The sequence below is a fragment of the Varanus komodoensis genome, unplaced genomic scaffold (assembly GCF_004798865.1).
Source record: "Varanus komodoensis strain SLA01 unplaced genomic scaffold, ASM479886v1 scaffold36, whole genome shotgun sequence".
In the NCBI taxonomy this organism is placed as follows: domain Eukaryota; kingdom Metazoa; phylum Chordata; class Lepidosauria; order Squamata; family Varanidae; genus Varanus; species Varanus komodoensis.
The window spans coordinates 1,174,386-1,187,762 of record NW_025335873.1 but is presented as its reverse complement, the minus strand read 5'-3'; the positions used below and the strand labels follow the sequence as shown (position 1 = coordinate 1,187,762).

At 55.6% G+C, this 13,377-nt stretch overlaps 1 protein-coding gene across 2 annotated transcripts in view; it reads right to left on the bottom strand.

Annotated features, from left to right (window-relative positions):
• Nucleotides 1-13,377, bottom strand: part of RAPGEF1 (Rap guanine nucleotide exchange factor 1) — a 74,173-nt gene that overhangs the window by 20,723 nt on the left and 40,073 nt on the right. The window contains exons 9-11 of one of the 2 annotated variants that reach the window (XM_044439904.1): nucleotides 11,980-12,465; nucleotides 10,477-10,679; nucleotides 8,481-8,636 (exon numbers count right to left, since the gene is read on the bottom strand). In XM_044439904.1, coding sequence (XP_044295839.1) covers nucleotides 8,481-8,636; nucleotides 10,477-10,679; nucleotides 11,980-12,465 — 845 coding nt within the window. Of the gene's footprint in view, nucleotides 1-48; nucleotides 370-8,480; nucleotides 8,637-10,476; nucleotides 10,680-11,979; nucleotides 12,466-13,377 lie in introns of both variants that reach the window. The other variant, XM_044439902.1, reaches the window with a different exon arrangement.

Sequence of the window (13,377 nt, the reverse complement as noted above, 5' to 3'; positions counted from 1 at the left end):
GGCCCCCCCCCCCCCCCCGGCAGCCTGGCACACGTCAAGAGTTCTCACCGAAGATGCCTGGAGAGAATCAGTGAAAGAGATTTCAGAAGGAAGGCAGACAGAAGCAGTCCCGTTAAAGCTGCTCTCCTGAGGAGGAGGAAGAGGAGGAGGAGGAGGAGCGGGAGGAGCAGGAGAGGCCCCGTCCACAATGCGAGGAGGCTGGCCGGCCGCGGCTGGCCCGGCCCCGGGGTCAGCGCTTGGAGACTGGTGCACGGGCAGGAAAGGCAGAGGTGGGGAGGAGCCGGCAGAGGCAGATGAGAGGAAGGGGGGTGTGGAGACTTGGTTTCGAGGCACAAAGTCTTGGGAGTAAGACCTGAACACCGATTTGTACTGCAGGTGGGGAGGACGAGAGCAGACAAATAATGAACCGGGCCGACAGGGGAGGGGGGCGTTGGGGTGGGGGGAGGAGAGAGAGAGAGAGACAGAGAAAACAGAGAGAAATTAGATCAGAAGCAGCTCGTGGCAGCACACGGTCCCCCAGTGGGCAGGGTCCCCCCCCCGGTTGCGCCAACCGCGTGGTTGCGCGGGGCTCCCTCCATGCGGTGCCCTCCAGCCTGCCCTACATGTGCCTTTTCTCTAGGGGTGAACAGCTCCTGTGGGCGGAAAGAGCTGCCGTGGGCCCCACCGCGCAGAAATGCCTGGATGTGGAACGGAAAGACACAAGCACACGTTTCTCTACGACAGCCGCTCCCTTCTCTTCGAAAGCCCCGGCATGCGTCCGCCCGGCCCCGGCCCGCAGGACACATTCCTCACCCCCACTGCCGTCCCGAAAGGGTAACTAGTCCCACCACAATGGCAAACTCGGGATTAAATCTTCACTGGGAAAGTAAGGTTCTAGCCCTTGCAAAGATCCAGGCAAGTGTATGTGGGCAAGCCTGGAGAAACTGCCCAAGTGAGAACTGCTCATGGGGGTGGGGTGTCCACTACCACATGTCGCTCTTCATCCCCCTCTGTGAGTTCACGAAGCAGCAGAAATTACACATGAAGGACGGAGAATGTAAAAGGGGGACAGGTGCTCAGCGCCTCTACTTGGAGAATTTAAGCAGGGCTGCAGAACAAGAGCAGGTCTGCAAGGCCTGTCCCTGGCCAGGGCCCAGCGGGGCTTCCCAGCTGAACGGACTCTCCCCAAGGCCGAGCGCATCGCAGGCAGGCCGAGCACAAAGCTGAGCGCTGATGCCAAGGGTGCCGAGTGCTAATTCCACATTCCCCTGCTTATTTTCAAGCCAACTTCCACAAAAGGTCCTCAGTCCAGCCTGTGCTGGTCTTGCTATACCGAATTCCAAGGTTCATGAGTTAGGGCAGAAAAATTATTGTCCTGCATCTTGCGATGCCCAGAGCTCCTTCCAAGCTCCTGCTGGATGCACCCTCCACGCTTCTGACCCTTGCCCCAAAGCCACCTTTTCTGAGAGGTGCAGGGTGAACATCTTAGGCCAAACTGCACTGGGGTAACAGTCACCCTCTCACGATTTTGCCCCCCCCCACATTGCATCCTTCCAGAGAAGTGCATGCTTTTGGGGGCTGCAGGATTGTACAGGTACATTCAGAATCGCATCACCTGAGAAATCTGCTTGAGGGAGTTACTCTCCCAAGCTGCTCCTTGCAAGGAAGAGGTGGCAGAAGGCAGTGTTCTCTTCCGAGACCTGTTCTTGCTGCGTCAAGGCTTAGCGTGTGAGCAGCAGGGGCCAGGGACTCATTCTCGCCCATGGCACCAAGTGCCACCCCCACAGATGGTGCCAAGTGCCAGTTTAGGAACCCCCCCATCTGCTATTAAGATACAAAGAAAGGCAAATGGAAAAGCTAATGGAATCAGCAACTTTGCAATGAATGAATGAATGAAATGAAACACGTTTTTTAAAAACTGTTCAGGCCAGCAATGCTTAAAATGAGTAAAAACAACACAACAACTGAGTTTTCACCAGAGAACAGCACCACATGCAGAAACGTATCAAGAACTGGTTCAAGGCTGGGTGGAAGTTCAATTCTGTGTGACCGACTCACTGATTGATAGACTAGGTTTCTAGTCCTTATGTCCCAGTCAAAAGAAGCTTGAAAATATGAGGGTAAGACTGGATGAAATCTCCAAAGGCAAAGGGGACAGGGCTGGGTAACATTATTTGGGGTTGTGGATAGGAACTTCACTGTACAGGTCTTTATGCCATCCTTACAACTAGCAGAACCAAAATAAATTATTCAAAAGAGAGATAATTTCAGCAATTGTATAAATGGGGTTAATTCGCAAAATGGACATAGTTCTGTATTGCAATGGTACTGAAACAAAGTTGGCCTGAACATTAATCTTTGGTTCATTTCTCGCAACACATACGTTTGTGTATGCCTTTTCCCCCACTGTCAACATTTTTGGCAAGCAATTATTCTAACGCTGCATTTTTAAATTCCCCTTGGCTTACACAGGTCTGTATGCATTTCTAGACTGGAAAACTTAAGAATTTTGCTGCAAAATTCAGAGAGGTGTGATTTTCAAAGGAGAACTGAGTACAGGCAGTTTCTGGGTTACAAATGAGTTCTGTCCCTGAGAACATCTTTAAGTCGAATTTCTATGTAAGTCAGATCACATATGTACAGTTTGAATTTAGCATGAGTAAGCCAAATGTCTCTCTTAGTATATGTACATTTTTTATCTTCCTACACATATAAAACACTTAAGAAACTCTTCCATATTCAGTTGGCCCTCCAGAATCACAGGGGTTAGGGGTACAGGATGCCTGAGAAACTGGGAAAACTGCAAATATTAACCTTAGCAGTTAATACTGTTGAGCACAGACATCCTGGCCTCCCTCTCCCTCACATCTTGGACTGATCCAGCAGGGCTTTTCTTTGCACCAAGGAAATGCCAGGGAGATTTTTGGGTGGACAGCGCAAGACGGCTTGCTTCAGCAGCCCTCCCTCTCCCCCCTTCCGCTTGCTCTCACTCTGTGGCGATGGCGATTTTACGCAGTAGGTCGTGAAAGACCAAAGACCTCTGTGTTTATTACTATGAACCATTTGTCTTTGAGTGGAAATATTAAATTAATACGCCTTCTGGCCGTTCATTCATAAGTACAGAGGACTTAACTTGAACGTTCCTAACACGGAGACTGGCGTGGTTCCACAGTGCCAAACTCGTCCCCGTTGGCCTTAGCACCGGAAACAGCGATCCTAGAGTTTTGGACTACCCCATCAGGGGCCCCTCCCCACAGCAGCTCCACATCTCTGGAAGTCGCAGAGGGAATCTTAGCTATGCAGGCAAGCAGGGACCAGGGCCAAGCACGGAGCGAGCGTTTCGCAATGTACGTGTCTATGCAAGTTCTCTCCCTGACAGTAAACCCATCCGGCCTTTGTTCCTGTTCGTCCGCAAGTGAGCAAGACGACAGAGGCCGAGAAAACCTCACAGAGAAGGCCCCTGCATCTGAAGCACCATTTCACTTGGGAGAACCCGGAGTTGTGGAAAGGGATGGTCCGTTCCCCAGAGCTGCTTCCCAGCTAAGTGTCACGGCGGAGGCTTTCTGCCTAGAAGCCGGCCGGCGCCTGGCTCCTCCCCAACTCCAGCAGGGTCAGACGCAGCAGCTGACACGGCTTCTAACCCCGCAACCCCCCGGCTCAACCATCCAACCTTTCGCATATCAGCTCCCCGTCCATCAAGCAAGTGCTTCCCCACTGGGAAAGCCGGAAAGGGGGCCCCGAGGATTAGACGCTCTGAAAGAAAAGGAAATTGGCCTGCAGAAATGAGGCCGCAGTCAGGAGGCCGATGTGCGGCTTGAGACAAAGCCCTCCCACTGGCAGGGGGCACCACTAGTACTGGGGATGGAGGGAAGGGTGAGGGAAGGACAGCTGCTCTTCCCCAAAAATGCATCCACATGGAGAGCGAGCGGGGACGGCTGGCCTCCCTCCAACCAGTGGGGCGGATGCGCACAGCTGGTTTCATGGCCGAAGTGCTGGACGGTTGGATCCTATTTGGCCACGGGCCCAATGAAAGACCCCACTCATCTCTGGATCACCTTCAGCCCATTTCTCCTCTCCCTCCTTCGCCTGTTTCCTTTTATGCTTTGGGTTCCAGAAGGTAAGGCCACTGGCAGGAATTGTTTTGCTTTCTGTTTCCAGTTGAAGAGCCAAGTTTTTAAAAGGGCTTTACAGATCTAACAGTTAAATAAATAACACACTCAAGGTTCGACTCTGCCTCTCACTTTGCTCACCACAGGAAATGGCTCTTTTAACATTCATATCATATCTCCTGGAAATAAGACCTTGTTTCAAAGTTCTGGCAGAAACATCTCTGTTTATCCACACAGATGCACTTTTCCAGTGGCTGGGGGGTGGGATGGGGGGCGAGTTTCCTTTTTTAAAAGCTTGTTTCTAGTCCTAACGGAGGAAGAAGGAAGGGTGGGAGCTCCTCTTTCCTTCTCTGTCAGCTCCCAAAGTCATTCCTTCAAAAACAGCAAAATCCTTGGAATGCCGAAGAAAATGAACCGATGCCACTCGCATGTCTATCGAGAGGCAAATGTCCCTTGACGCCCGTTAAGAGGAGGGGCCTGCTTTGTGGGAAGGGGCTTTGTTCGGCCTCAGTGTAAAGGCAGAATGTGCAAACACGCTTTTAGCATCAGGAACGAGTTTATCTGATTTGCATGCTGCCGTCAGGCCAAGAAAAGTGGCACTCGAGGCAGCCAACGGAGCTTAACGGGAAGATCTCTTAATTCCAGGGCCAGGCTGCTGGAGATGGCTTCCTGCCACGTCTCCTCATGGCAGCATTTATATGGATCGCTGAGCATTGCGCATGACGGCTGCACGGTTGCTCATTGCCATGCGGGGCTTCCTGGATGGCTGCGAAACCAGGCGCTGGCTCCTGCGGGAGAAGCATCCTGGCGCTGCGGGACCAGAAGTGCAGGGCTGTCCCAGAACAAAGAGGCGAGCCTCTCCCGCCTCTTGCGCCCTCTACACTGATCCAATGGCTCCTCTTCCTTCTCTGGCCCAAGTCTCCACATGTGCTGCCGGCATCACCAGAGAGGTGGTGTCGGTCACAATACCCCCGATCGGCTGGAAGCAGTCAGAAAGCCAGACAGGACGTGTGCCTCTTGTGCTGGCTAAAATAGGCAAGAGAAGTAGTCGTTCCTCTATATTCCTCACTAGTCAGACCTCATCTGTGTCCTGTGTCCAGCTCTGGGCACCAAGATTTAGGAAAGAGGCAGAAAAATTAGAAAGGGTCCAGAGGAGGGCAACAAAAGTGGTCCAGGGCTTGGGAACACTGCCCTGTGAGGAGAGACTGGGAGAACTGGGCATGTTTAGCCTGAAGAAGTCTGAGGGGGGGCAGGAGATCCCTCTGCAAGTACCCCAAAGGCTGTCACAAAGAGGAAGGTCAAGAGCTCTTCCTGCTAATGCCAGAGTGCAGGGCATGGAATAATCAATTCAAGCTGCAACAACCCAGATTCAGGCTGCACATCAGGAAAAGCTTCCTCACGGTCAGAGCAATACGGCAGTGAAACCGGCTGCCCGGAGAGGCGGTGGGCTCTCCCACACTGGAGACACTGGACAGCCCTCTGAGTGGGCTGGTGTCACATGGTGTCCTGCAACAGCAGGGGCTGGACCGATGGCCATCATGGCCCCTTCCAGCTCTGCTCTTCTATGACTCAGGAGAGAAATGAGCTGCACCACAGATGTTTCTGTACCAAGGCTCAGCTCAGCCATAAGCACTCTGGGAAGCAGGCTGTTCTCTCAGCTGTGGCACTCTGGTCTGCAAATGCCAGCAAGCAGCTGCTGTCGGCCACCCACGATGCCTCTCTTTGCCCCTTGGCCTATGCAAGGCCCCGCCACCCTGGCAGAGCAGAGCTGAAGCAGCCCCTGCCGGACAAGCGCGAAGCAGAGGGCACCTGGTCTGAAACATGTTGCAGGAGACCTTTCAAAACAAACCGATAAATCCAAGTGGCTGGCTTGGGGTCTCTGTGCCAGCTGAGCAGCGCATCCCCCGGGAGTTTTAGCCGGGCTTTTAATGAGTTGTCCGTGGTGCTGAACTGCATGTGCAAACAGGTTCAGCACCACGGACACCTCCTTAAAGTTAAGCTCAGAGTGGATACACTGCCTCACTGGCACCGAAGACGCTAATAAATTCTCTGTAGATGCGAACCTAGGAAAACAACACTTAAGCAATGCCTGGAACAAGCCAGAGGGTGCAGCTCCCTACCGAGGGGAGCTTCTGCACCCCACAAGCCCTGCCTCTCTTCCCCGCTGCAACCGGTTTCCCAGTTTTTGCAAAAAGAACACACAGACACGCACAGAGCAACTCTGCCTCAGTGTGCAAGCAGCACTCGAGAACAGCGCTCTAAACAATCTTTAGAGAAGGGGTCCCATGGGGAGCCTTCGGGAGTCAGAACAGCAGTACGCCTCCGAGAGAGGTCACTGCAGGGAGAAAGTGGAATTCAAACCCCAGAGCACACAAAAGAGGTGCTGGGTTGGAGTGGGGGGAGGAGGAGGAACTGAGCCACAGAACAGAACTAAACCCGCAAAGCAACACCAAGGCTGCTGCTTACAGCCAACAAGCCACCTCTCCAGGCGTAACCGCCCTGGAATCCGTTCATGCTGCAGTAAACCAAGGCTGATGCCCTTGGACTACAAGGGCCCAGCTCACAGTACCTTGACACCTTTGGAGGGTGGTGGGTTAGCTGCTCCAAGGTAAAACACATTCCAGGTGGCATGCAGGTGGGATAAACTCCCTTGAAGGCCAAGGAGCTGCAAATTCTCTCCTTTTTCAACCCAACAGATGTGCTCATCAGAAGCCAGGGCTGTGTGTAGGCCCGGTTAAGCCCGTGGGAGCACCGGGCAAGCCAACAGGGCGAAGAACTACAGGAGCGTAAAGCCTTTAGGATCAGTCTCTCAGGAGCACTAAAGGGCCCAGCCATTTAATTTCATTTACCTTCCCTCGTGTTGATTTAAGAGCCTTTTGAGCTGCTGGAGAAGAGATTTATCTAGGAGGATGCATCCTTTTAAGGGGATTATTGATGATCATTGATTATTGGGTGCAGACAAGGGCAGCTTCCTCAGTCAGCCTGAGGGCAGGAGGGCTGCATCCTTTAATGCTTTAACAGGTTTATCCGCCTGCCCTCGGCCACTGGAACAGGACACGCTGCGCCAGCTGGGTGTGAACGCAAGGGAAACTTGCAGACGGGGCTCGGGAGGGAGACCAAGGGATGGCTCCGCTCCGCTTGGGAGGCCCACAAGAACAAGCCGAGGGCAGCAGCACCGTTCTGCGCATGTTCCCAGCAGCCCGTGTGTGGAACCGTGGTGCTTCCATTGCTGGAGGTCACAGCCTTGCCTAGAAACACGGAGCATCCTATTCTCTGGGAACGGGCTTCACCCTGTTTAAGGGCAAGGTGTGAATTCGCAGCCTCAGATTCTTGTGCCGTGCAAGGATGGCTCCCTTTCACCTCCTCTCCCTCTCCTCTGGTTTGGCTCCCCTGGGGAGAGGCAGGACTGCGGGACGGCTGTGAGACGGCCCACCCCACGGTGGCCTGCTCCATCGCTGAGCCCTGCGGGAGCGAGCCACCGGCCAGGAAGCCCGGCTTGAGCAGCGCAGTACCCAGCCTCTGAACTGCCCACTGGGCAGGGACCAACTCTCAGGGGCTTTTCTCACTTCCAGGGGACACGCCTTTTCCACACGCGGTCCCAGGAAGACCATCCTGTCTTCCACATATGGCAGCAATACGCAGTGTTCCATCAAGATTGCCTAGTGCAGGGGTGGCGAACCTCTGGCACGGGTGCCGCAGCGGGCAACGCACGCAGAGCCCTCTCTGCCGGCACGTCAGCCGAGTCGCCCCAGCACCGCCCCAGCAGCCGAGCATCGGATAACAGCGCACGTAGGGGCCATGCGCATGCTCAGAAAGGAGTAGCGGCGCCAGGCAATGACATCATGAGCCGCGACTCATTAGCCATGACCCGTCCGAGCTTTCGTATGGCTGGTCGGTGCGCTGCCAAGGATTGCTTGGACTGGCTGTGAGTTGTTTTTTCTAAACTAAAACCTCAGTATTCAGGTTTTATTGCAGTGTTGGCACTTTGCGATAAATGAGTGGGTTTTGGGTTGCAGTTTGGGCACTCGGCCTCTAAAAGGTTCGCCATCACTGGCCTCGTGTGTTTTGCTTCAGAATTTCTTCTTGTGCACGTGATTCATAAATGTCATTAAAGCAAAGGACCAAACTAAAATGGCTCCAATTCCTGTTTTCTTTCCTGCTATCCCTGCCTTCAGAAAGGAAGATGGAGTTCTCCCTCATTTCTCTGGAAAGCGTTTGCCTTCTGGACGTCTCAAGCCACTTGCTGGGGTCGGTCCAAGAGCTCTGCCGCTCGGCCACCCCGTCCCGATGAGGCCGCCAGGTGTGCTACTTAGCTCCCAGGACAGGAGGTCACCCCCGGCCCCCCATGGAGGAAGCAAGAGGAGAAAAAGCCCCCCTGCGTTAATGACTCACCGAGTGCATAGGGAAGGAGCTGTGCTGGTGGAGAAAGGAATTAGAGATGGACATAGTGAGGCCCTGAGCAGTGCCGACGTCCTCGGGGGCGAAGGGCACTTTAGGTGGCTGGGCACAGTAGGAGACAGAAGACAAGGAAGAGGTGGCAAAAGAGGCCTGTGGGAAGAAGAGAGAGAGAGAGAGGGAGAGGGAGAGGCAGAGAGAGGAGCCGAAGGAAGAAAGGGGAAGAAAAAGACAACGCAAGCCAGGCCAGCGGCAGCTCAGAGCACGCAGCTGAGGGTGCAGGGTTGTTGCGTCCCACCTGATCTCCTTGCCCGTTGGCAGGACCGGGGTTGGGTCCGGACTGATCCCAGGTCAACTGCACCGGCAGGAGTGGCATTTGCTGCCCTGGCCTGTCCCACGGCAGCCCCTTCAGCCTCCTCTGGAGAGTCAGGGGAGCCGGAATCCCACATCAGGCAGAGAGGCTGAATGGGGAGCGTGCCAGACACTGTATTCTGTTTCGTCTCCTCCTTTTCACTAAGTGGGCAACCCCCTTGGCTCACGGGCGCAGGGCAAACCGTGACAGCCACTGGTGGCCAGAACATCCCCCGCCCTGCCACTTGCTGGCTGCACGTGCAGGCGAAGAGCCTGCCGCAACATGGAACAGGACGCCCGCCCTGAAGGGGGGTTGTTCCGCAGGAGCCCCCCCTCCCCAAAAAGGGGGATATGCACCAGAGACATCACAGAGAGGCACAAAGGTTACATGGAACAAATGCAGAGAAGTGCTCGGAAGCACCTCAGAATCGCAAAATGAAAATCCCTGGCAAACCCGACTGTGCTGAGAAGAATCGGTCTGGCCCAACTTCACAGTAAGAACTTCCGTGTCTGCCTGGTTCTGGAAGTCTCTTGCTTAAAACTGGATCCCTGAGTTATCTTTGATACGTGCTCCACTTGGGGGCGTTTCTGCCCTTTAAATGCTGTACAGCAAATGCTTAGAGGCCTGGAATTCCAGTGCCGGCCTCCAAACCGGAGTTTTCTAAGGTCAGTGTGGACACCCTCCCCTGGAGCCCTTTCCCTGCCTTTGCCTTCCAAGCCAGCCACAGCTCCGAGGACGGAAGATCGACCCCGGAGCTGGTGCTGGGCAGCTGCTGCCGGGAGCACAGGGGGAAGGACTGAGGCTGCGTCTAAGGATGGCTTTTTTGGGTGGGGGGAGGTGCAGGGGCAAGCTCCTTGCAAGCAACTTCTGTCCTTGATGGGATGCCCATAATTCTCTGCGTTTGGATTCAGGGCCCCGTTAAGCTAAAACCTTTGGCCTGTGGCTTGCATGGCATTTTAAGGTTTCGGGAACTGCAAACTACCTAGAAAGCCTTGGCTATTGAGCAGGGTAGAAATGAAATAAGTCAAGAATGAAAAAAAATACATTAGGCCCACAGGCCAAACCCAGCCCTCCAGGGGTCCAAAAACGGCCACGCCCCCTTCCCTTGGCTCATCCCTGGCTGTCTTCCTGGCTTTTGCGAGATTTGCCCCATTCTAACAGGCTGAATTCTTCTCCTAAGATTGAGTTACTAGCAGTAAAAACCTTAACACACACACACACACATTATTATTATTATTATTATTATTATTATTATTATTATTATTATTATTACTACTACTACTACTACTACTACTACTATTATTATTATTATTATTATTATTATTATTATTATTATTATTATTATTACATTTCTATGCCGCCCCTTGCCGAAGCCTCGGGGCGGCTTACAACACAATATATGCATCCGCACATCATCTGGGGCCCTTGCGCTGTCTTGCCCCTTGGCCCAGCCCGCCACCGGGATGCAGCCCCAGGGCTGAAAGAGGCTGGAGACCCCTGACAAAAATAAATAACATGCAGTGGAAACACGCGATAGCAGGAAACGAGAGCGAGGACGGCACCCGTCCCCTTCCTTCCGCTGGGGGAGAAGAGCAGAGAGGTGCGTGAGGTTCGGGGTCAGGGTGAGGAAGACCGACTCACCAGCTGCCTCTGCTTTGGCGGGAGAGCAGGCGGCGGGGCCAGGTCCTGGCCAGAGTCTGCGCCGCTGAAGGAGTCGTTGAATCCATACACCTCCATCAGGTACTTGTTCTTCTGCTGGTAGATGTGCTCGTTCTGCGGCGTCTGGTAGAACATGGAGGGCTGCGGCTCCGAGTAGTCCTCGACGAACTGCATGTAGGCCATCACTGCAACATGGAGGGCATGCCGGGGGTCACGCACGCGGAGGCAGCCGGCAACCCTCCCCACACCTGCCCGGCCCGACCGGCATCAGGGCATCCGGCTGGCAGGGAGCCATGCTCCCTCGGCCTTCCCGTTCCTGCCAAGCAGACCCTGCGCCACTTCGCCCCTTCCGCAGAGGGGCACAGCCGTGTTGGATGAGTGGCTTCTCCCTGGGAATTCTGGGACTTGTAGTTCTGAGATAGCACCAAGCACTTGACAGCCGGGGTGGGCAGAAAGTCGACCTCCAGATGTTTTGGGCTTCAGGTCCCAGCATTCCTGACCATCAGCCGTGCGGGCAGGGGCTTCTGGGAGAGGGAGTTCAAAACAGATGTTGATCTGCCTTCGGCCCACCTCGGCTCTGCTGGGATCCCTCTCTGGAGTCCTCAGAGGGCCGGAACTGCTCCCCGGGGGCCCAGGTTTTGCACTTCTGCTTCACAGAGGGTGCGGAGCCTCTCTCAGTCCACGGATGGGATTCTGCTGCAGAGAAGCCCTCACAGTGGGTGGGGCTGGAGGCAAGGGAGGGCACAAGACCAGCCCACCTCAGTGCCACACTCCTACTGCCAGTGACAAGCCTCGGGAGAGGCACGTCACTTCTGCAACGGCCAGGGAGGGGTGGGGGGGGGAGACTGCGCAGAAGGTGGGAAACTGCCGAATGACCGGCTGTTGCGGAAAACGGTATGGAACTGGGGAAAATGTGCGCCACCAACTGAGACCCCCCGGGGGGGGGGGCGTATTTTGGGGCCCAGGTCTAAGATTTACCATGCCTGGTATGGGCCAAACAGCACCCTGTCCCTTGGCCTGGGTCCTTCGGCGCGCACAGGGGGCCAGTCCAGGAAAAACACACAAGGAAGAAACGCAGACACACATCCCAGCAAAATTCTCTCACCCACGGACTGTCAGACGGAGGCGCTAGTCTGTCGTGTACAACACCAGGCACTCCGCCAGTGCGGCAAACAGCTGTGGACACGGGCCCCTGCACCAGAGCTCTTACTGGTTGGTTACTGGCCCCTCAGTGGTCCCAGTCCACACCCTGGTCCCTCTGGTGCTCTCCTCCAACCAGCAACAGTTTGCCAGTTTTTCTGGCAGAAAACCTTTCCTTTGTACCCGCCAGTTTTCTTCTTTTAGCTGAAGGCTGGCGGGGCCCTCCGGTTTCTGAGCGGGTGCTCTGCCACCAAATTATGGGGGATGCTTCCCGAGTTAAAGGGGTGCCAGCGGCAGCCACACTACGCCCCCCCCCCGCCCCCTCAGAACCAAAGCTGTGCTCACTGTGTTTGTTCTTCTTCTCTGGCAGCGGCGGCGGCTTCTCCGAGTCGCCCGTTGGCTCTGGAGCAGCAAAGTCCGACAGGAATCCGACGGGGGCAGGAGCGTTCCCCGGCTGGAAGGGCAGCACGGCGGCAAAAGGCGTGAAGGGCACAGGCGGGATCAAGGCCGGGTTGTGCAAGTCCTCCTCCGAGATGTTGTCGTACTGTGAGGGGTGCCTCTCGAACAAGACCCGGCAGCCAGAGATGTCGAATGGAGGGGCAGCGGCCCCCCGCCTCTTCTTCTCTGGCAGAGCCGGCGGGATCTCGGCCGCCTGGACCGCCGCCGAGGGGCTGCTGTGCTCCGGCAGCTGGAAAGCGCGTCCGTGGAACGGGGAGCCGGACTCCCCCAGGGACTCGGGCAGCGGGCTGAGGGCCCCGGACACTGGCTGGGGAATCTGGTCGGTGTTCGAGAGGTCCTGCTGCAGGAACTCATAATCGGGATCGTAGTGATCTGAGGGGGGAGGAGGGGGGAGGGCGTGAGTCGGACCAGCCAGAGGAAAGGGCACCGGCACCGAGGCCGAAGAGCGCCAAAGCCCGGGGGCAAACTGTGGGGAGCTCTCCACGGAAGGGGCCTTGGCTGCACCAGCCGCACAACTCGGACATCCCACGATACTGAAGAGCAGGCTCTACATCCTGCGGGGGACGGGACAGGACGGGACGGGAGGCTTGCCTGCTTTTGAGGGTTGCGCCTGCAGAAGTTCGACCGAGGCAGCGACCCCTCGGGCTGTGCCCCCGCTGCTCCAGAGACCCCGAACTCGGAGGCCGTGGCGAGTCTCACATCCTGCTGCGCTGAGGCCAGCCGGCAGGGGGCGTGACCAAGGCGAGTCTCTCCTCCCCACCCGATCGCCTGCCTTTTTGACAGACACCCTTTGCGACCCCTCAAGTGGCGGCACTCCGGGGAGGAGAATGAAGCCGCTGGAGGCAACTCAGGATGAAGAGTTTCCCAGCCTTTCTGGCCTCCTCCCCCCGGAACACCCCATTCCCCCGCTCCGCTCCGCAAGGTTGATTTCTTGACCTCAGAGAAGCAGCTGGTATGTTTCTACCCATACTAGGTGTGAGGGGTTGCCCGAGTCATCCAAAGGCCCCTGGGATATTGACCCAGGGCACTCTCTGACACGACAAGCTATCCTAGAGAAATCGGGTTGCATCTCATGTTGGTGCTACTGAGAGCTGACCCACTGAAACAAATGGAACTGGCATTATATGAGCGCCGGATGAAGTCTTTGTGCTCTGCGTGTCAGCCTGATGGGGTTTATGAGAGGGGGGCAGCGTGGGTCTCACCTCGCAGGGGGCCAGCCTTGTAACGGCAGAGACCTGTGTGTATCTAACCACACGCAGAACCCCCTTCTCCCTGCCCGCCCCC